Here is a 20865-nt window from a genome sequence, read left to right as displayed (position 1 = left end):
TGAACAATCAGCACAAGTGCTTCCCATGCTGCTGATTCAGTTGAGTTTAGCTTCTGTTTGAATGCATCACCAAGGATCAGTTCACAGATTTTGGTTCCAACAAAAACACCTTCTTTGATTTTGGCTTCACTTTTCTCAAAATCAAATGTACTGCAATCATCATCGGTCTTTGCGTGAATGTTTTATGAGCTACTGTATTTGAGAAAAGCACTTATCTTTCCAGCCCTAAGTGCTCTTCTTAAATACAGTAGCTCACCGCATAAAAATAAATAAAAAGCAATTGTGCCCACATTGAATAAAACATTCACGCAAAGACCGATGATATCTAACCCCAGCAAGGCCATGAAAAATTATACGAGTAATGTTTTGGGTGTTTGAGGTCTTGCGATAATTAGAATTGCATATGTAGGCTGTTCATATTAAGCACGAGTAGCAAAGGGGAGGGGAGAGGGGGGTTAAAGGGCAAGCCCTTGTCTAGTTCTACCCACTTTCTATAACTGATATTTCAAAACAAAATGTAACAATAAAAATTTGAAAAAAAACCCAAAATGAAATAAAAAAATTTCTACCTGCACGTTCCTACTCTGTATGGAGTTTCAATTTGAAAATGAGGTTTCATGCTTGTGGTTAGAAAGTACCTATGGGCCTGCAAGAACCACGGGCATTATCAAAATCACCCTGAGTGAAAACATGGGAATAAAATCTTGTTTTCTCTTGTTCTTCCTTTGCTTTTTAATCCTTTTCTTTATAACCTTTGAATAAGTTGATGTTCACCCATGTAGAGTGAAAAGAATGATAAGAACAGTAGTAGCTGAATGTCAGACATGCTTGTAAGTTGTTGTCTTTTCTTTTTCTTGTTTAACTTGCAGCTAAATTTGACTTTTTTTCTCTTCAGTAACAGCCCAGCTTCCAGGAGCTAATGGATACACAGGAGGGAAAGTTATCTTCATAGATACAGAAAACACTTTGCATCCTTTTGGACTCTGTGAAATGCTGTGTAGCTGAAGGGGATAAAAGTGAGCTTTTAGCATAGATGGAAGAAAGCAAAGAGAATAAAAACAAATTCACAGCATTAGGTTAGTATCTTTCAGAGGTGGGGAAAATGATTGGAAAGCTACCCCTAAAGAAAAATAGTTTTGAACTGTCAATAAGAGGAAGACTATGCAATCATATAACTGAAGAATTTGAATAAACAGTAGTGGCCATTAAGAACATAAGAATAGCAGTACTGGGTCAGACCAACAGTCCATCAAGCCCAGCAGCCCATTCTCATGGTGGCCAATCCAGGTCCTTAGTACCTGGCCAAAACCCAAGGAGTAGCAACATTCCATGCTACCAATCCAGGGCAAGCAGTGACTTCCTCCATGTTTTTCTCAATAACAGACTATGGACTTTTCCTCCAGGAAATTGTCCACACCTTTCTTAAAACTGGCTGTGCTATCCACTCTTATCTATAGGCTCTGGCAATGCGTTCCAGAGCTTAACTATTCTCTCAGTGAAAAAATATTTCCTCCTATTGGTTTTAAAAGTATTTCCCTGTAACTTTGAGTGTCCCTAGTCTTTGTAATTTTTGATGGCGTGAAAAATCAATCCACTTGTACCTGTTCTGCTCCACTCAGGATTTTGTAGACTTCAATCATATCTCCCCTAAGCCGTCTCTCTTTCAAGCTGAAGAGCCCTAACCTTTTTAGTCTTTCCTCATACGAGAGGAGTTCCATCCCTTTTATCATCTTGGTCACTCTTCTTTGTACTTTTTCTAGTGCCGCTATATCTTTCTTGAGATAAGGAGACCAGAACTGAACGCAATACTCCAGATAAGGTTCCACCATGGAGTGATACAGGGGCATTATAACATTCTTAATCTTGCTGACCATCTCTTTTTAAATAATTCCTAGCATTCTTGGATGCTAACCCCCAAGGTGGACCCTAGCATCCGGTAACTGTGATTTGAGTTATTCTTTCCAATGTGAATCATTTTGCATTTTTACACATTAAATTTCATCTGCCACTTGGACACCCAGTCTTCCAATTTCCTAAGGTTTGCCTGGAATTTTTCACAATCTGCATGCGACACTCCACTGTTTACTCTCCTCCATTGAGAAAAATGACCATTGAATCATACCCTACCCTACCTTCTGTTTTCTATCAGATAACCAGGGATCTACTTATTTGTGGGATCTGTAGGGAAAGACAGGTTTTTATTACTTTACTGTCTATTAAATAAGTATTAAAAACCTGTTTATCATGAAGAGAACAAGAAAAAAGCATTTGTGCAAAATGAATATTTTTCTCATTAAGATACCGTAGCAAGGGTTTCAGTTCTGCCCTACGGCGCAAAGTAACTGCCAACAGGTCTTGATAGATTTCCAGGTCAAAAGAATCCCATTTAAGTTCCTTCAAGCTTCTAGACTTATGATAAATTATTTCCTTCACCTTGAACTCTAAAGCGCACAATAATATCTCTGGGCTTGTTGCCTCTTTTAGCCGCCAAAGCTCTGTGCTCTCTCAATCGCCATTGGTAAAAGAGGTCCCTCATTCGTAGCCCGAGCAAACAGCACACCGACGATCTGCTGCACCACCCTCTCACAGTCCTTATATTCCGCCACTTCCGGGAGCCCTCTGATCTGCAAATTAGCATGGCAGCTCCTATTTTCAAGATCTTCCAGCTTATCAAAAATAAAAGCCTGCTGAGAGTGCAACTTGCAGCGGGTATCCATTTGTCCAAGCACTACATGGTGCTCATCAACCTGGGTCTCTATTTCACTCACATGCAACCCCAGTGCCGCCATTTCTCCACGCAAGTCAGTAGCGAGAGTAGTAAAGTCCCCACGGAACTCCTTCATTTCTTGGCGAAGGTCAGCGAACATCGCTCGCACCTCAACCAGCGTATCCACCAATATAGGCAATGCACTCTCCTCCTTGTCCACCGCCCGAGAAAACGACGGCGTAGTTTCACTTTCAGGATTTGGCATAACTTTCACCGCAGCAGGCCCCACCGGACCAAAAGCGAAATCGCACAAGTCTTCCATGTGGATTGAGCCATCCGCTACCAAATCCAAAAGGGCACAGCTTCCTCCAGCAAAACTTCCCCCACGAGTAGCAAAAAAGTAAGCGATACCAGGAGGACTCAGCACAAATACTCGAAGGGCATGCAGAGCTTAAAAATCAAGCGTCCATAAGAACATAATAATTGCCGCTGCTGGTCCATCGTGCCCAGCAGTCCGCTCACGCGGCGGCCCTCTGGTCAAAGACTAGCGCCCTAACTGAGACTAGCCTTACCTGCGTACGTTCTGGTTCAGCAGGAACTTGTCTAACTTTGTCTTGAATCCTTGGAGGGTGTTTTCCCCCTTTGACAGACTCTGGAAGAGCGTTCCAGCTTTCTACCACTCGGTGAAGAAGAACTTCCTTACGTTCGTAAGGAATCTATCCCCTTTCAATTTTAGAGAGTTCCCTCTCGTTTTCCCTACCTTGGAGAGGCTGAACAACCTGTCCTTATCTGCTAAGTTTAAGTTTTTTCAAGTTTTATTAGGATTTTATATACCGCCTATCAAGGTTATCTAAGCGGTTTTACAATCAGGTACTTAAGCATTTTCCCTCTCTGTCCCGGTGGGCTCACAATCTATCTAACGTACCTGTCTATCTAACGTAAGTCTATTCCCTTCAGTACCTTGAATGTTTCGATCATGTCCCCTCTCAATCTCCTCTGTTCGAGGGAGAAGAGGCCCAGTTTCTGTAATCTTTTACTGTGTGGCAACTCCTCCAGCCCCTTAACCATCTTAGTCGCTCTTCTCTGGACCCTTTCGAGTAGTACCGTGTCCTTCTTCATGTATGGCGACCAGTGATGTACGCAGTACTCCAGGTGAGGGAGCACCATGGCTCGGTACAGCGGCATGATAACTTTCTCCGATCTGTTCATGATCCCCTTCTTTATCATTCCTAGCATTTTTTTTTGCCGCTGCCGCACATTGCGTGGACGGCTTCATCGACTTGTCGATCAGAACTCCCAAGTCTCTGTCCTGGGAGGTCTCTCCAAGTACTGCCCCAGACATCCTGTATTCGTGCATGAGATTTTTGTTACCGACATGCATCACTTTACACTTATCCATGTTGAATCTCATCTGCCATGTTGATGCCCATTCTTCGAGCCTGATTATGTCACGCTGCAGATCTTTGCAATCCCCCTGTGCCTTCACTACTCTGAATAACTTTGTGTCATCCACAAATTTAATCACCTCACTCGTACCAATGTCCAGATCATGTATAAAGATGTTGAAGAGCACGGGTCCAAGCACCGGGCCCTGTGGCACCCCACTGGTGATGCTCTTCCAGTCCGTGTATTGTCCATTTACCCCCACTCTCTGTTTACTATTTTCCAGCCAGTTTTTAATCCACGTGAGTATTTCACCCTCATTTCCATGGTTCGCAATTTTCCGAAGTAGTCGTTCATGTGGAACCTTGTCAAATGCCTTTGTCTATCTGTCTGTTTACTCCCTCAAAGTAGTGTAGCAAGTTCATCAAACATGATCTGCCTTTGCTAAAACCGTGCTGACTGGTCCTCAGCCCGTGTCCGTCAAGGTGATCAATGATGTGGTCCTTTATCAACGACTCTACCATCTTTCCCGGTACCGAGGTCAGACTCACCGGTCAATAGTTTCCTGGATCTCCCCTCGAACCTTTCTTGAAGATCGGCATAACATTCGCCACCTTCCAGTCTTCCGGAATCTTTCCCGATTTGATCGACAGATTGGCTATTAGTTGAAGCAGTTCAGCTATGGTCCCTTTCAGTTCCTTGATGACCCTCGGATGGATGCCATCCGGTCCCGGGGATTTATCGCTCTTAAGTCTATTAATCTGCCTACACACCTCCTCTAGACTGACCATCAATCCTGTCAGCTTTCCGTCTTCATTTCCAGCATATAGCCTGATGGGTTCTGGTATGCTGTGTATATCTTCGGTAAATACAGATGCAAAAAAATGTGTTCAGTTTGTCGGCGATTGCTTTGTCCTCCTTTAGTGCTCCCTGTTAGATGATATCACTTCCTCCAACCCAGGTTTTTTTGATGCCATCTCTGATCACTTATTGTCTGCTGAAGACTATTATTTCATCTTGGGGGGGCGATTTCAACATGATCCAAGATCCTGGCGTAGATAGTTAATCACATACCCCATATAAAAATCTAGATCATGGTATAAACATCAGGACCTGATTGCTAATTTTGATCTGACTGACCCATGACAGTTATAGCACCCTCAGGATCAATCCTTTTCCTTTTACTCCACGCCTCATGCTACGTATTCACGCATCGATTTTTTTTCTTGATTAGCACATCGCTATCCACTTTTGTGGAATCCTCCAAGATTGAAGGAATTACAATATCAGACCATGCGGCAACAACACTATGCCTACATAATTTGTCTAGCTCTAGATGTCAGAAACAATGGAGGTTCAATGGATCACTCTTACAAGAACCGGACTTTGTAGACCAACTGTATATGGCCTTTTGGGGGAGGATGGGCTGGGGAGGGCTTCAATGGCTGGGAGGGTGTAGATGGGCTGGAGTCAGTTTTAATGGAGATTTTAGCAGTAGGAACCCAAGCACAGTACCGGGTAGAGCTTTGGATTCTTGCCCAGAAATAGCTAAGAAGAAAAAATTTAAATTGAATCAGGTTGGGCAGACTGGATGGACCATTCGGGTCTTTATCTGCCATCATCTACTATGTTATGTAAGTTACTATGTATATCAATACTGCGATTGATGATTTCTTCAATAATAAGATCAGTGATACAAATGTTGTGAATACCTGGGATGCTTTTAAGGCGATCATAGGAGGCTGAATTATATCATTCTCAGCTTTTTGTCGGAAACAGAAATTGAAGAAGGTCGAAGACTTAGAAGATTGTATTAAACAACTGGAAAGAGATCATATTCAATCTTCAGGTGATTTTACTATACTATCTAATATTCGTGCTCTCAGGGTACAGCATAGCCTGCTCACTAGTCAAGTAGCTTCTCATCAGCTGTTGTTGAAGAATGCCACTTACTATCTAGAGAACAATCGTTGTGGACACTCTGGCCCAATATTTAAAAGGAAAATCTACCAAGACTTATGTAGCTGCCCTAAATACACCTGATGGCTCTTCTACTACTGATGTTTCTATTTTATGTTTATTTAAAAAATTCTACTATGACTTATATTCTTCAGACCTTGATGACACCGAATCAGCTAAGACGTTTCTGGAGACCTTACCACATGACACACTAACTGAGGATCATATTAAAACCCTTGCCCAACCAATATCTGTCTCTGACATCTCTACTGCAATTCATTCCCTGGCCAAAAATAGGCACCAGGTCCCGATGGGCTAAATACTGAATTCTGCCAAGCGTTTATGCCACGTCTCCTTCCTTATCTCCTTGACCTTTATTTAGATCTCATTCAAAATGGCCAGGGTGAAGGATCTTTCATGGAGGCAACCATTATAGTTCTTCTCAAACCTGGAAAAGATGCCATGAATGTTAAGAACTATAGCCCCTATCGCTGATCAACACTGATGCCAAGATCTTTGCGAAAATTATAGCTTTTAGACTACATCCAATATTGAATGACCTCACCGCCCCTGACCAGACAGGTTTTATGACTGGTCGCCTATCTAGTGACAATACAAGACTTTTTGCAAATATTATTCATCAATCTGGCATACTTCCAACTCAAATGATGCAGAGAAGACATTTGACCGCCTTGAGTGGTTTTATATATTTCAAGTTTACATTGGTACTTTTTCCCGCCTTACTTCATATCAATGATGAAGGTGCTTTATTCTAACCAGTCGACAAAAATCTATATTAACAATCTCTACTCTCTACCATTCCTACCGGCTAGAGGCACCCACCAGGGGTGCCCACTATCCCCATTATTGTTTAACATCGCCATGGAACCCCTGTTGATTGCATTGAGAACCAATAAGAATATTACTGGATATCGCAGAGCTGACGTTGAAGTGAAATTGTCCGCTTATGCAGATAATGTACTCGGCTATACTTTTTCATCATCTGTACCTCAGATTCTGGAAGTCATAGAAGATTTCTCTAATGTCTCAGGTTATAAACTGAATCTGACAAAATCCGAGATCATGCCTCTAAATTGTCTTGAGGTTGCGAAGACATCAAAAAGATGGGCTTTCTTTGGTTGCCTAACAAGATCAAATATCTAGGCATGTACTTTGGTCCTTCCTTGGAAGATACTGTCAACTTTAATGTCAAATATCTTTTGGAAAAAATCAAATGCCTTACAGTCCAATGGACCCCACTTAAATTGTCCTGGTAGGGCCGCCTTGACAGTATTAAAATGGTGGTGACTCCTATAATCATATCTGTTCTTAGTATGATTCCCTGTCCCCTGTCTGTTTCCACGACATACATATAAATAAATGGAGAATCTCTTGGTAAATTTTCTCTGGGTTAATAAAACTCCTTGGATTAGTCTCCACAAGCTTAAATGTACCAAAAGTAATGGTGGAGTCTGTTTTCCGAGTCTACTTGACTATCATATGGCTTTTATATTGCGGCATGGGGCTAAATGGTATTATACTGAAAATGAGAGTTCATTATGCCATTATGCCACTGTATAGATCCATGGTGAGACCGCACCTGGAGTACTGTGTGCAATTCTGGAGGCCGCATTACCGCAAGGATGTGCTGAGACTGGAATCGGTCCAGAGAATGGCCACCAGGATGGTCTCGGGACTCAAGGAGCTCCCATACGAGGAGCGGTTGGGGAAATTGAAGCTCTACTCACTCGAGGAACGTCGAGAGAGGGGAGATATGATCGAGACATTCAAATATCTCACGGGCCGCATCAAGGTGGAAGAAGACATCTTCTTCAAGGGTCCCGCGGCAACAAGGGGGCATTCGTGGAAAATCAGGGGCGGGAAACTGCACAGTGACACTAGGAAGTTCTTCTTCGCTGAAAGGGTGGTTGATCGCTGGAATAGTCTTCCACTTCAGGTTATTGAGGCCAGCAGTGTGCCGGATTTTAAGGCCAGATGGGATAGACATGTGGGATCTATCCGCAAAGATAGATAGGGAGGGTCACTGGAGTGGGCAGACTTGATGGGCCGTGGCCCTTAACTGCCGTCTATTTCTATGTTTCTATGTTAATACCACCATGGCACTTAGTTGAAATTAATCCCTGCCCGATGTAGTTGAGATATCTTCCTTCAATGTGTAACCTGTCTACATTGACTGAGCATCCTATTATTATGTCTACTGTACAAGCTATAAGAGAAGTGGATGGTTTTTCAGATGCCAAATGGGAAAATTCCTTATTAGCCCCCCTATGGAATAATCCTAAAGTCCGAATACAAAACATCCTGGTATCATGAAAGTCATGGCAAAGCTGCGGTCTTTGGCACATTGGACAATTATTTGATGGTCAGCATTGGTACACTTATGACAAAATCTGCAGAACCTATAAACTTCCTCCATCCCAATTTTTTCGCTGGCTCCAGCTCACCCATTCTGTTAAAAAGGATGTACTGCCTAAGTATTGTCATGAGTTACGCCCCTTTTTAATATCTCTGTGACAGAATTGTCTTCAAGTGACATGAAGCCTCTCAATGGTACAAGGTTCTTCACAAATATGTATCTAACTCCCCTCTGTGTGAAGTATGGCACAAGGAGTTAAACATGACATTTACTGATGACATATGGATTGATTCTTGGATCTCCACTATTAAATCGTTCCACTCTTCTTCCACGATACAAACTGCCTACTTCATCATGAATAGAGCTTTTTGGACACTTCATAGGCTTGCTAAACTGACGTATGCTGGTCTTGCAATATGAACGAGGCCTCGCTTAAACATATGTTCTTTGACTGCACTATGTTGCAGACCTCCTGAAGTCAAGTTTGGAAGACAATAGCAACAGTATTACATATATGTACATCATCCATTATCCTTTGCTATTATCATGTTTGGAACTGGAGCACTTTCTTCCCCCCTCACTGTACCGCAGGCTCTTTAACGAAGAGGATTAATTACGATTTCACTCAAAGAAATCCTATCAAATTGGAAATCATTAAATTCAGTCTCTTACACTGCATGATGGGCTAATTTTTCTCTTATTTTTAAATATGAATGTATTCATGCTGAAAAGTTTGGTTCTAAGGCCAAGTTTCATGAGAGTTCTGTACTGCACGCAATAATTGATCTGGGCGCTATTTTACTTGATAATTATTGTATACTACCGCCATTGGCTCGTTCTTTATTCTACCTTGCCATTATCTGTTTTACACTTGCTCATTATATCTATTTTAATGAAGTATATTATCTGCTGTATCTCCTGCTGACATCTTCATTTCTTCTGTATACTGTTTCCTAACCTTGCCTATTGTATACCATTGATGTATGGAATTTCTCTCTATTGCTCAGACATTGGACATTTGTCTTATCCCTGCTGTTGATGCTGTTTGTGTTTATATTATTTTTCTTTTTTGTATTTTGTTAATATATACCAATAAAAATTTTGAACGCACAAAAAAAGCAGTTTCTGGCAGGCTCTTTACCTTATGTTCCATCCCCCACCCCCACACACACTCTTCCATTAAGCTTAACTAGCTGAAAACGCTGTGAGGCTTTCTGTACAGCAAACACACCCTTTCCTTGCAACTTCTGTGGCACAATATAAAGGAGTCTTTTAATCTGACTTGACCACTGATCCCCACAGTGTTGCCCATCAGTAGCTCTACCTCCTCTAGGCTTGATGTGCTGTTCTCCCAGTCCATAGTTGCATTTGGGTTTGAACTGGCTGCAGGTGAGGTGCCTTCCCAATCATCTGAGTTCTGATCCATAGCCTTTGAGCACTCTGAGAAAGCTCCCATACTATTCCAAGTCTTCCAGCTCCCCCTTTGAAAATACTTCTGCCTGTTTTTAAGTTCCTTCTCTAGGGCGTGTTATGCAGCTTGTTGTAAGGACTTCCCTCTTCTACCAGGTGTGTCAACACTACGTTTGGCATTGCTGCTTGTTTCTAATAGCAAAGGTCTCACTCTTTTTACCTTCCCTTGGGAAACTTGAGTTACAGGTTTACTATGAGATATCCCTTTTCTGCCAGAGCCTGAAAACTTCATGGATTTTACTCCCCCTTCTTCCCTTTTATCAAATGACACACTGTCCTCATTTTGGTAAAGAGAATATAGGTCAGGGTTCTGTCCTTGTCGGTAAATATAGGCAGCTTGGGCTTCTTAGCACTACAGCTCTTGTTACAATTTATATATAATATATATATAGTGAAAGATGCTGCAGCCATTTTGAGTAGAGCCATAAGCAAGCTGGAAGGATGGCTCCAGAACCAGAGTAGAAGATGTAAGTTTTTGAAAGCTTTGCAATAAGTTATTTTTGAATGTTTTTAAATGAGATGTTTTGAAAAGGCTCTTTTTGATTGCAGAATGACATTCCCCTGATGCAGCTTATTGGTGAAACATACTACAATGTCTGATGCTATGTGAAAGGATGGGAGATGAGTGGCAAGAAAGAATAATAAGAATATTTAAAAGCTTATTCTTTAGTAAACTCTCCAGATCGATATAGGCTTCACAGATGAATAATATCTCATCATGACCAGCTGATGGAGACTGAGACAAAACTTTGGAATAGTACATAATAGGTGACTCCCCCTATCTCCTTCAGTCTTTTCTTAGTCTCAACAGCAAGTATGAGTGAGTTGTACCCATCTCCTTTGGTTAGGGCTGTTGTAATTTGTTTAGGGCTCCTAGTCCCCGTTTTTGTGCCAGATTGAGCTTGGGTGGGTCCTATTTGGGGGTCCGTCTGACCTCGGGGGGTGTCACACCTGGCGCGTCTCGTGCTGGGTTCCTCCTCCCCTTTCCTCCACCTCCCTAACATTTTTTTAGGGGTGCCTCAGCAGTAAGCCTTGCCCTCAATTCAGGTAAGGCATACTGCTTTGAGAGCCAGTGTTGTCTGTTCTGTGAATAAAAAGAAAATCCTGAGGCAGTGCCAGTGTGAAGGATTACTTTCCCTTTAAATTTAATGTATTTTTCAACTAATTGGCACTTTTCTTTAGCTAGATTGCATATGGAGCAATGAGCACTTTACAAGGGAAAAAGTGCTCATTTTGCTCCAGATGCAAGGCACTCGCAGGTGGCCTGTGCAAGCGCTGTGCAGGCTGGAGCGGTGGGTCGGCAGCAGGTACCGGAGGCCAGGGTTCCCTGCAGCAAGTGCCTCACGAGTCGGCAGCTGAAAGCAGGGAAGCCCATGCTTCCCCTGCCGCCCACAGAGGGATTTCCTCAGCCACCGACGGTAAAGGTAAAAAGGATTCCCTTACCGCCAAAGCGGCTAGGGATTCCCTCATAGCTGATGCCGGTTTGCCTGTTTTAGCGGCTGGGATGGTTCAGGCTTCCCAGCCACTACAGGCTGTGGAGGGGTTATTTTCAGCGGGAACTCCACCATTTATGTTGGGAAGACCCTCCCTTTTCTCTGCAGCCTCAGGTGACCTTCCCCCTGTCTTGGAAAAACAGGGGTAGGTTTCAGCTGGGCCCCTTGCTGTGGCGAGTCCCATGAAGCCGCCAGGGTTTTTTCCCAAGATTTAATTTTTTCTTTGTGCAGAGCTTATTTTCAGGCAGCCGGGGTTCTGCGTTTGTCTCAGGGGGGGTGTCCCTCCACACCCCCTGTGGTTCTGTCCCCTTCTACCCCTTTACCACCCCCTCCTCCTCCTCTCTTGTCCAAGTGCCCACAGGTGGCCTTGGACGAAGACTTGTGGTCTGAGGAGCATGTTGACCTGGATGAGGACCTGGACCCTTGGAGAGACCTCCAGGATCCTCTCAAGGGGACGGCCACTGGTAGCGGGGCCTCGGCTTTTCTGTCTACTGGCGAGGAGGCGTCTGTGGTGCACCTTTTTAAGAGGGACAAGCTCCCAGATCTGATTCAGCAGGTCTCCTCAGTGTTGCGCTTTGAGCAGACGCCACCTGAGACCCCGCGTGTGGTGGCCCCTTTTCTTAGGGGGATCCGGTCTGCGTCCCGCTCTTTTCCTATGCATCAGGATATTGGGGATGTTATCCTGGTGCAGTGGAATATGCCGGAGGCACTGTTTCGGTTTGCATGCTCCATGGCTCGTTTGTATCCCATCCCGGAGGGGGATAGGGCTACCTTGAAGTCGCCAGTGGTGGACGCAGAGGTTTCAGCTATTGCTAAACAGCATACAGTGCCTGTAGAGGGCGGTTCTGCCTTACGGGACTCTGAGGAGTGTAAATTGGAGACCATTCTTAAGCAGAATTTTGATGTCTCTGCCTTGGGTGTCCAGGCATCTATATGGGGGGGGGGGGGGGCTTGTGGCTTGGGCCATGTTTCGGTGGGCCTAGCGTGTCCTTAACCATGAGTCTGCTGACTTATCCTTGGTGGATCAAGAGGTGGCAAAGATTGAGAAGGCAGCCTCTTTCCTCTCGGACGCCCTCTATGACTTGGTGTGGATGTCTGCCAAGTCTTTGGCTTTTGGGGTGACTGCGCATCGTACCATGTGGCTTCGCACTCGGTCGGCAGATGACTAAGACTAAGCTCACTAAATTTCCCTTTCAGGGGTCTTTGTTTGGAGAGGATTTGGATAAGTTGGTTCAGACTCTGATGGACTCTAAAGTGCCCTGCCTGTCTGAAGCCCGTGCCTGCCCGGCTGTTAGGGGTGGCACTGCTTGGGGGTGTCTGCGGGAGTTCCACAGATACCACCCTGGGAATGGGGCTGCTCCCTTCCCATCTTCTGGGTTTTCCCAGAGTCGTTTCTACCAGTGCATGCAGTCCTCTTGAGGGGCCCATCGGGCTCGGAATCCCTCCGCCAGTTCCCCCGTGGCCCGTCCTGCCCAATGACTCCTTGCTGGCTCCCCCTCTGGTTCCGGTGGGTGCCTGGTTGTGTGACTTTTCTCCAAAGTGGGCAGAAATCACATCTGATCAGTGGGTCTTGGAAGTGATTCAGGACAGTTATGCTCTGGAGTTTTCCCACTCCCTGTCAGATCATTTTCTAGCTTCTCTTTGTCAGGCAGAGTGAAAGAAACAGGCTTTTCGCCAGACATAGAAACATAGAATATGATGGCAGAAAAGGGCCACAGCCTAACAAGTCTGCCCACTCTAATGACCCACCCCCCTAAGTTCTTCCTTGAAGTGATCCCACATGCTTATCCCATTTTTTCTTAAAATCTAGCACGCTGCTGGCCTCAATTACCTGCAGTGGAAGATCATTCCAATGAACAACCACCCTTTCGGTGAAGAAATATTTCCTGGTGTCGCTATGAAATCTCCCACTCCAGACCCTTCAAAGATTGCTAGATCTCAAAATAGTAGTTCCAGTATCCCCTCAGGAGTGTTGCACTGGCAGGTACTTGATTTACTTTGTGGTGCCCAAGAAAGAGGGGACCTTTCAGCCCATCTTAGATTTTAAAGGAGTCAACAGGGCTCTCAAACTTCCGTCTTTTCACATGGCGACACTGGTCTGTGATCCTGGCGGTTCAGCCAGGGGAGTATTTAACCTCTCAATCTGCTGGAAGCCTACTTGCATGTTCCAATTAGAGAGTTGCGCGGGGACAGAAACCCCACCCGTCCTCACCCATCCCCGCCAAAGTCCCACCCGTCCCCGTGAGGATTCCCACCCGTCCCCACCCATCACCGCAAAGGAATCCCTCTGTCCCCACCCGTCCCTGCGAGGAATCCCCTCCGTCCCCGCACGTCCCCGCGAGGAATCCACTACGTCCCCGCCCGTCCCTATAAACTTCAGAAATAGTTATTTCAGTTAATTATGCTACTGAATTAAAGGCTCTGGTAGAAACCCATTTAAAAATAAGCAAAAAGACTTTATTAATTTGGAAATATTAATTGGGAAGAATACATACTTTGTAAACGGGTTTCTACCAGAGCCTCTAACGTTCATAAATTTTTATCAACATAACTAATATACTACTTTATCCTGAAGCAAAAAAAAAAAAAAAAGAATTTTTTTCCTACCTTTGTTGCCTGGTTTCTGCTTTCCTCATGTTCTCATTTAATTCCTTCCATCCACTGTCTCTCTTCTTTCTGCGTCTTCCATTTACTCTGTTACTGTGCCTCTCCCTTTCTCCTCCCTTCCAAATTGGTCTGGCACCCATCTTCTTCCCTCCGCTCCCCCCATAGTCTGGCTCTCTGTCTTCTTCCCTGCCAGCGTCTTCTCCCCACTCTCTCTTCCCCATTTCCTTTCAGCGTCCTTCTCCCCCATCTTCCCCATGTCCTGTCAGTATCCTTCTCCCCCCTCTGTCTTCCACATGTGCTTTCAGTGTCCTTCTCCCCCCTGTCTTCCCCATGTCCTTTCAGCGTCCTTCCCCCCCTCCCGTCCTCCCCATGTCCTTTCAGCATCCTTCTCCACCCCTTTGTCTTCCCCATGTCCTTTCAGCGTCCTTCCCCCCCTCTGTCTTCCCCATGTCCTTTCAGCATCCTCCCCCCCTGTTTTCCCCATGTCCTTTCAGCATCCTTCTCCCCCCCCGTCATCCCATGTCCTTTGAGCATCCTTCTCCACCCCTTTGTCTTCCCCATGTCCTTTCATGGTCCTTCTCCCCCCTCTGTCTTCCCCATGTGCTTTCAGCGTCCTTCTCCCCCCTCCTGTCCTCCCCATGTCCTCTCAGCGTCCTTCTCCACCTCTTTGTCTTCCCCAGTGCTTTCAACGTCCTTCTCCCCCCTCAGTTTTACCCATTTCCCTTAAGCGTCTTTTCTTCTCCACTCCACCTGTCCTCCCTTTTTCCCTCCCTGCCCCTTACCTTTGTGGTGCTTCCCCACCCGACCGACAACAGAACAGGCCCGGTCGGACAAACTTCCCTGCCCTGTAGCCGCCGATCTAAATTACCTTCTTACAGCAGCTGGAGTATTGAAGCTGCTATAAGAAGGTAATTTAGATTCACGGCTACAGGGCAGGGAGGTTTGTCGGCTGGGCCTGTTGTCGGTCGATCGGGGGAAGCGCCACAAAGGTAAGGGGACCTGCCCAGCTGTGCACACTCCCCCCCCATGGTTGCACCCGGGGCGGACCTCCCCCCGCTTTGGTACGCCACTGCCTTCTCCCTACCTGCCCTGCCGCACACAGCCGACCGGAAGTCTTCCCGATGTCAGCGCTGACGTCGGAGGAAAGGAGGGCTTTGCTTAAGCCCTCCCTCCGACGTCAGCTCTCGGGATCCCCGAGAGCACGAAGGACATCCCCCAGGGGGAGTCCCCACGGGATCCCCGTGACCCAAAGGGGGAACCCGTGGGATCCCTGCGGGTCCCGCGGGATTCCCGTTGTCCCCGTTCCCGTGCAGTTCTCTAGTTCCAATCCGAGCCTCCCATCAGCGCTTCCTTCGCTTTGTGATCTTAGGTCAGCACTATCAGTTCTATGTGCTTCCTTTTGGTATGGCCGCGGATGTTCACCAAGGTTATGGTGGTCATCACGGCAGTGTTACGCAAAGAGGGCATTATAGAACATCCCTACCTGGACGACTGGTTGATTCGAGCACAGTCTTTCCAGGACAGCACCCGGGTCAAGGCTCAGGTTGTGGAGTTCCTGCAGTCGCTGGGATGGGTTATCAATCTTGCCAAGAGCCAGTTGGCCCCCTCTCAGCACCTGAAGTATCTTGGGGCTCTGTTCGACACCTCCTTGGGGAAGATGTTTCTCCCAGAGGCCCGGGTAAGCAAATTGCAATCCCAGATTCACCTTCTTATGGCGTCCCAGTGTCCTCGGGCACAAGATATCCTCCAAGTCTTGGGGGTTGATGGCAGCTTCCCTGGACGTGATGAGGTGGACTCGGGCCCACATTCGTCCTCTTCAGTATGCTCTGCTTCAGAGGTGGTCATCCCAAAGGCACAGTATGGATCATCCTGTTCTCTGAGGGGCTTGGCTCACTGCAGTCTTCGTTAGTGGCTCCAGACCTCCCATCTAGTGCAAGGGGTGAATTTGGATCAGCCCCAGTGGATGGTACTTCTCATGGATGCCAGTCTCCTCGGTTGGGGACCTCAGTGTCTCGGTCACTCAGCTAGGGGCACCTGGTCCATGGAGGAGGTGTCCTGGTTGATCAGTGTTCTAGAGACCAGAGCCATCTGTCTGGCGCTGGTAGCCTACCACTCCTTCAGTCCAGGTCCTTTCAGACAATGCCACGGTGGTGGCCTATGACAGCCACAAGAGCACTCTGGTGGCGCAGGAGGCAACTCTGCAGAGTCTTGTCTTCTGGATATCTCGTCCTCCCACGTAGCAGGAGTGGAGAATGTTCAAGTGGACTTCATTAGTCGTTATGTGCTAGATCCTGGAGACTGGTGTCTAAGCCACGTGGCCTTTCAGTTGATAGTGCAACCTTGGGGTCAGCCCCTCATGGACCTGATGGCCACGAGTGTCAATGCTATGTTGAAATATATTTATTAAATATCAAAGTGCATGCATAGAAAGATGACAAAGTAAAAGTTTTCTTACGAGTGTTAATGCTAAAACTCCCAGCCTCTCATGGACCTGATAGCCACGAGGGTCAATGCCAAAACTCCCTGCTTCTTCAGTTGTCGCAGAGATGGTCAGGCCGAGGGTCTTGAAGCTCAGGTTCAACCATGGCCAACGGAGAGTCTGTTGTATGTGTTCCCTCCTTGGCCATTAGTGGGCAGAGTTCTCCACATTGTTCATCATCCGGGCCTTGTGATTCTGGTGGCCCTGGATTGGCCCAGGCGCCCATGATACGCGGACCTGGTGCAGCATCTGGTGGCGGATCCTCTGCCTCTGCCGCTCTCACCTGACCTTCTGGCTCAGGGTCCCATTCCAGTGTTCGATCCGGGTCCCATTTGTCTTACGGCTTGGCTCATGAAAGGGAATGTCTAGGTAAGAAGGGGTAATCAGATAGTCATCTCAACCCTCTTGGGGTCCCGGAGACTTTCCACTTCTTGGGCTTATGTGCGGGTTTGGCGTATCTTTGAGGAGTGGTGTGCTGTGCATGAAGTGGTCTTCTCTTGGGGTTCAGCTTGCATCCTTGTCAGCTTTTCGTGGGTTGTTACGAGGTCAGCGTTTGACTACCATTCCTGATGTTGTTCACTTCTTATGGGTGGCCAAATTGCTCAAGCCTCCCGTGCGACCATCTATTCCATCTTGGGATCATAATCTGGTCTTGTCCATGCTGGAGCGCCCACCTTTTGAGCCTTTGGGTTCCTGCTCGTTGAAGGACCTTACCCTTAAAGCAGTCTTCTTGGTAGCTATTACTTCTGCTTGAAGTGTTTCTGAGCTGCAGGCTTTCTCTTGTAGGTCCTGGAGTTCTCTAGGGAGTGGGTTGTGTTGTGACCTGTTTCTTCCTTTCTGCCAAAGGTAGCTTCTCCTTTTCATGTCAATCAGTCAGTGGTCCTCCTGGTGTTGGGTAGTCGGGAAGAATCTTCTGAGCAGAAACAGTTGCGCAAGTTGGATCTCTGTTGGGTCCTTCGCTCTTCTGTGCAGAGGACCAGGAAATCAGATCATCTCTTTGTCCTTCTAGCGGGTCCTCGTAAGGAGGATGGCGCTTCCAAGGCTACCATTGCGCGCTGGATCAAGGGAACTATTGTTTCTGCTTACCTTCTTCAGAAAAAGCCTGTTCCTGAATTTCTCAAAGCTCATTCCACTCGGGGTCAGGCAGCTTCTTGGGCTGTCTTCTCTTGTCCCTCCAGTGGATATTTGTAAGGCTGCAGTTTGGTCTTCTTTGCATTCCTTTTCAGACACTGCCATGTGGACGTTCAGGCACGTCGTGACATGGTGTTCAGTGAGCGTGTGCTGGTGTCGGCCCTTTGGGGGTCCCACCCATGAATGGTACTGCTTTGGTACGTCTTATCTGTGAAGCCTATACCGGTCTTGAGAGTTTGCTAAAGAAGGAGAAATTAGGTTCTTACCTGCTAATTCTCTTTATTTTAGACTCTCCAGACCGGTAAAGGACCCCACCCTGTCTGTTGTCATGTTGTTCTTGCAGGTTGTGCGTGCAGATTTTGCTTTTTCTCCGGGTTCTAATATTTTTCTAGGGCAGGGGAGATCAAAGAACAGCGGCTGTGGCCTAGGGGGGGCGTGGCTTGGACATGCATGAAGGAGGTCGGTTAACAGAAGAGCTCTGTATAAAAAGTCCTTGAAAGAATAAAAAAGTCGCAAAAATTTGAAGAATTAAGATTAAATTTATGATAAAAATAAACTCGATGGCGTCAGGAAAGCAAAATAAAAACGACTTCGCAGTCTCTGGAAGCAGCAAGAGAGCAAAGCCCGAACAAGAGACAGGATCCAAAACAGCAGATCCAGAAGTAATGAAAGAACTTAAAGAAATAAAACAAATGCTTTCAATTCTCACCAAAAAAGTTACAGAATTAACAGATGATGTTTCAAGATTAAATAAAAAGATGGATCTAATCGAATTAAAATCTAACGATTTAGAAGAAAGAATGATAACTGTGGAAGAAGAAATTCTCAACACAAAAACTGAAAAAAAGAAAATTGAAACACTTACTAAAGAACTGGAGGATTACTCGAATCGTGAGAGAAGAAGCAATGTTCGTCTGATAGGTTTACCGGAAGGAGCAGAAAAGGGGAATCTGGTGACCTTTATAGAAAACTTATTACCAAAACTACTTCCTCTACAAACTAAATATCCCATAGAGATTGAAAGAGCACATAGAGTGCCAACAAAGAGGTCAGAAAAGCATCAAGGACCGAGGCCACTGATATTTAAACTACTACGCCACCAACAGGTTATGGAAATTTTTCATCTTGCAAAACAGAATAAAGGTTTACAATATCAAGATGCCCGTATTCACTTTGTCCCGGATTTTGCAAAAAGCACAGCAATTAAAAGAAAGAAACTGCTGGATTTGAGACCACAACTACGTGAACTGGGAGCAAAATTTGTTCTTGTATACCCAGCAAATATGAAAGTAACCATAGCAAACAAAACTTTAACCTTTGATAATGCTGAAGAGCTACAAAAATATATACTAAACCAGGAAATGCCAATGTCATCTTAATTTTCTTTATTTTATTATAATTCAAATATTTTGAATGTCAAGTTTGAATGTCTTATAATATAAACAGGTAGGGGAAATGATATGTTTTTCATTGTATTAAGAAGAGCTAATATCACCTGGTATTTTTTGAAATTATTGATTGAATATAATAAGTATTTAGCAGATGAAAAACAGTATAGAATGTTATTGACTCTGTTCAAAAAATTCCTTCAACGATCTTTTTACTAGAAATATGGATAGACTATACATTCTAGAATGGAATGATTCTTCAAATGATAAATTAACATATAAGTATACAAGATCTTAGATAAAAGTAATATAGTTTTTAAACAAGGAAGAATATAATATTTATTAGATAATAAATAAGAACTTAAATATAAAAACGAGATATAAGCCCTTAATTGGTTTTAGAAAGTTAATAAATAAATTAACTATTGATATTAATACTACCATGTTTCCCCGATGGTAAGACACTGTCTTATTTTTTTTGGAAGGCCAAAATATGCTCTAGGGCTTATTTTCGGGGGGATGCCTTATTTACCCTTTCAATGTCTTTCCACCCTCCCTCCACTCCGGCCCAGCCCAGTATGAAATATTTCCTTTTGTTTCCCTCCCCTCTCTCTTCTCCTCCCTCACCCACGAGTCCTGCATCTGGCCCTCTCCCTTCTACCTGCACCTGGCAACATCCCCCTGCTCCGCGGCTCTCTTCAGCAACTCGTCAGCAGCGGTGATCAAGACAAGCTGCCGACATCGAGGCCTTCCCTCTACGAGTCCCGCCTTTGTGGAAAAAGGAAGTTGAAACAAGCGGGACTCGCAGAGGGTAGGCCCCGACGTCAGAAGCTTGTGTCGATCGCTGCTGCTGAGTTGCCGAAGAGAGCCGCGGAGCAGGGGATGTGGCCGGAAGCAGGTAGAAGGGAGAGGGAGATAGGAAGGCTGTAGATCTCCGGAGCATGACACCGACCCCGGCCAGGATGATTTCTTTTTCAGGAATGCAACTTACAAGTCCGGCGTCGCGACGGGAAATAGCCATGCTGAGCAGTGAGCTCAGCACTACACAGATGAAAGCCTTGCTTGCTGATTGGTCCGGCGGCATGGCCGCCGGACCAATCAGCAAGCAAAGCTTTCATCTGTGTACGTGCTGAGCTCACTGCTCAGCATGGCTATTTCCCGCCGCGACGCCGGACTTGTAAGTTGCATTCCTGCGTGACACACTACCGGAGCCACGGCAAAGGTGGAAAAGAGCCACATGCGGCTCTGGAGCCGCGGGTTGCCGACCCCCGCGGTAGACGGAGGGACCACACGGAGTCACCCACCGTACCACCCGATTCGGGTAAGCGCAGGTATCGGTGGGTGGCTTATTTGCGGGGGGGGGGTGGCTTATTTGCGGGGGGGTGCCTTATTTTACAATTTTTTCTAAAAAGGGGGGGCTGTCTTATTTGATGGCCTTGCCTTATCATCGGGGAAACACGGTAACAAATGATGTAATGAGCAGATCCTAAATACTATTATGTGATTGAATCATGGTCCAGAGCTTTCTTCCTATGGAATGTATGTAAGAATGAATGAAGATGTATGTATATATAACCCACTTCTCAGAAGACAATACAGGAAGAATAAACCTATTAAAAATCCTTTCTCTGGTTCAATGGAACTACAAATCCCAGAAGTCCTTGCAAAAGGAAATACATGTAAAGAATAACTCTTAAAACCGGATGAACTATGAATAAATATGAATAAATAAACTACTAGACTTGATAATAAAGGATAAAGGATTACATCGGATGAAAGATCACAAAATAAACTAAAATTAGATCGTCGCTGGAACCGGAACTTATTCGGAACTAACAAACTATTGAAAAGAAATGAATAATACTCTGGAT

General features: G+C 45.4%; 1 protein-coding gene across 1 annotated transcript in view; it reads left to right on the top strand.

Moving 5' to 3' along the window:
* The window catches only part of DMC1 (DNA meiotic recombinase 1), a 398321-nt gene that overhangs the window by 210960 nt on the left and 166496 nt on the right, over positions 1-20865 (top strand). Inside the window, exon 6 of the mRNA XM_033929441.1 lies at positions 896-968. Within this exon, the coding sequence (XP_033785332.1) occupies positions 896-968 (73 nt within the window). The remainder of the gene's footprint in view (positions 1-895; positions 969-20865) is intronic.

This window comes from Geotrypetes seraphini, chromosome 2 (genome assembly GCF_902459505.1).
Source record: "Geotrypetes seraphini chromosome 2, aGeoSer1.1, whole genome shotgun sequence".
Classification (NCBI taxonomy): domain Eukaryota; kingdom Metazoa; phylum Chordata; class Amphibia; order Gymnophiona; family Dermophiidae; genus Geotrypetes; species Geotrypetes seraphini.
Note: the sequence above shows the minus strand (reverse complement) of the source record. Positions and strands in the feature narration are given on the sequence as shown.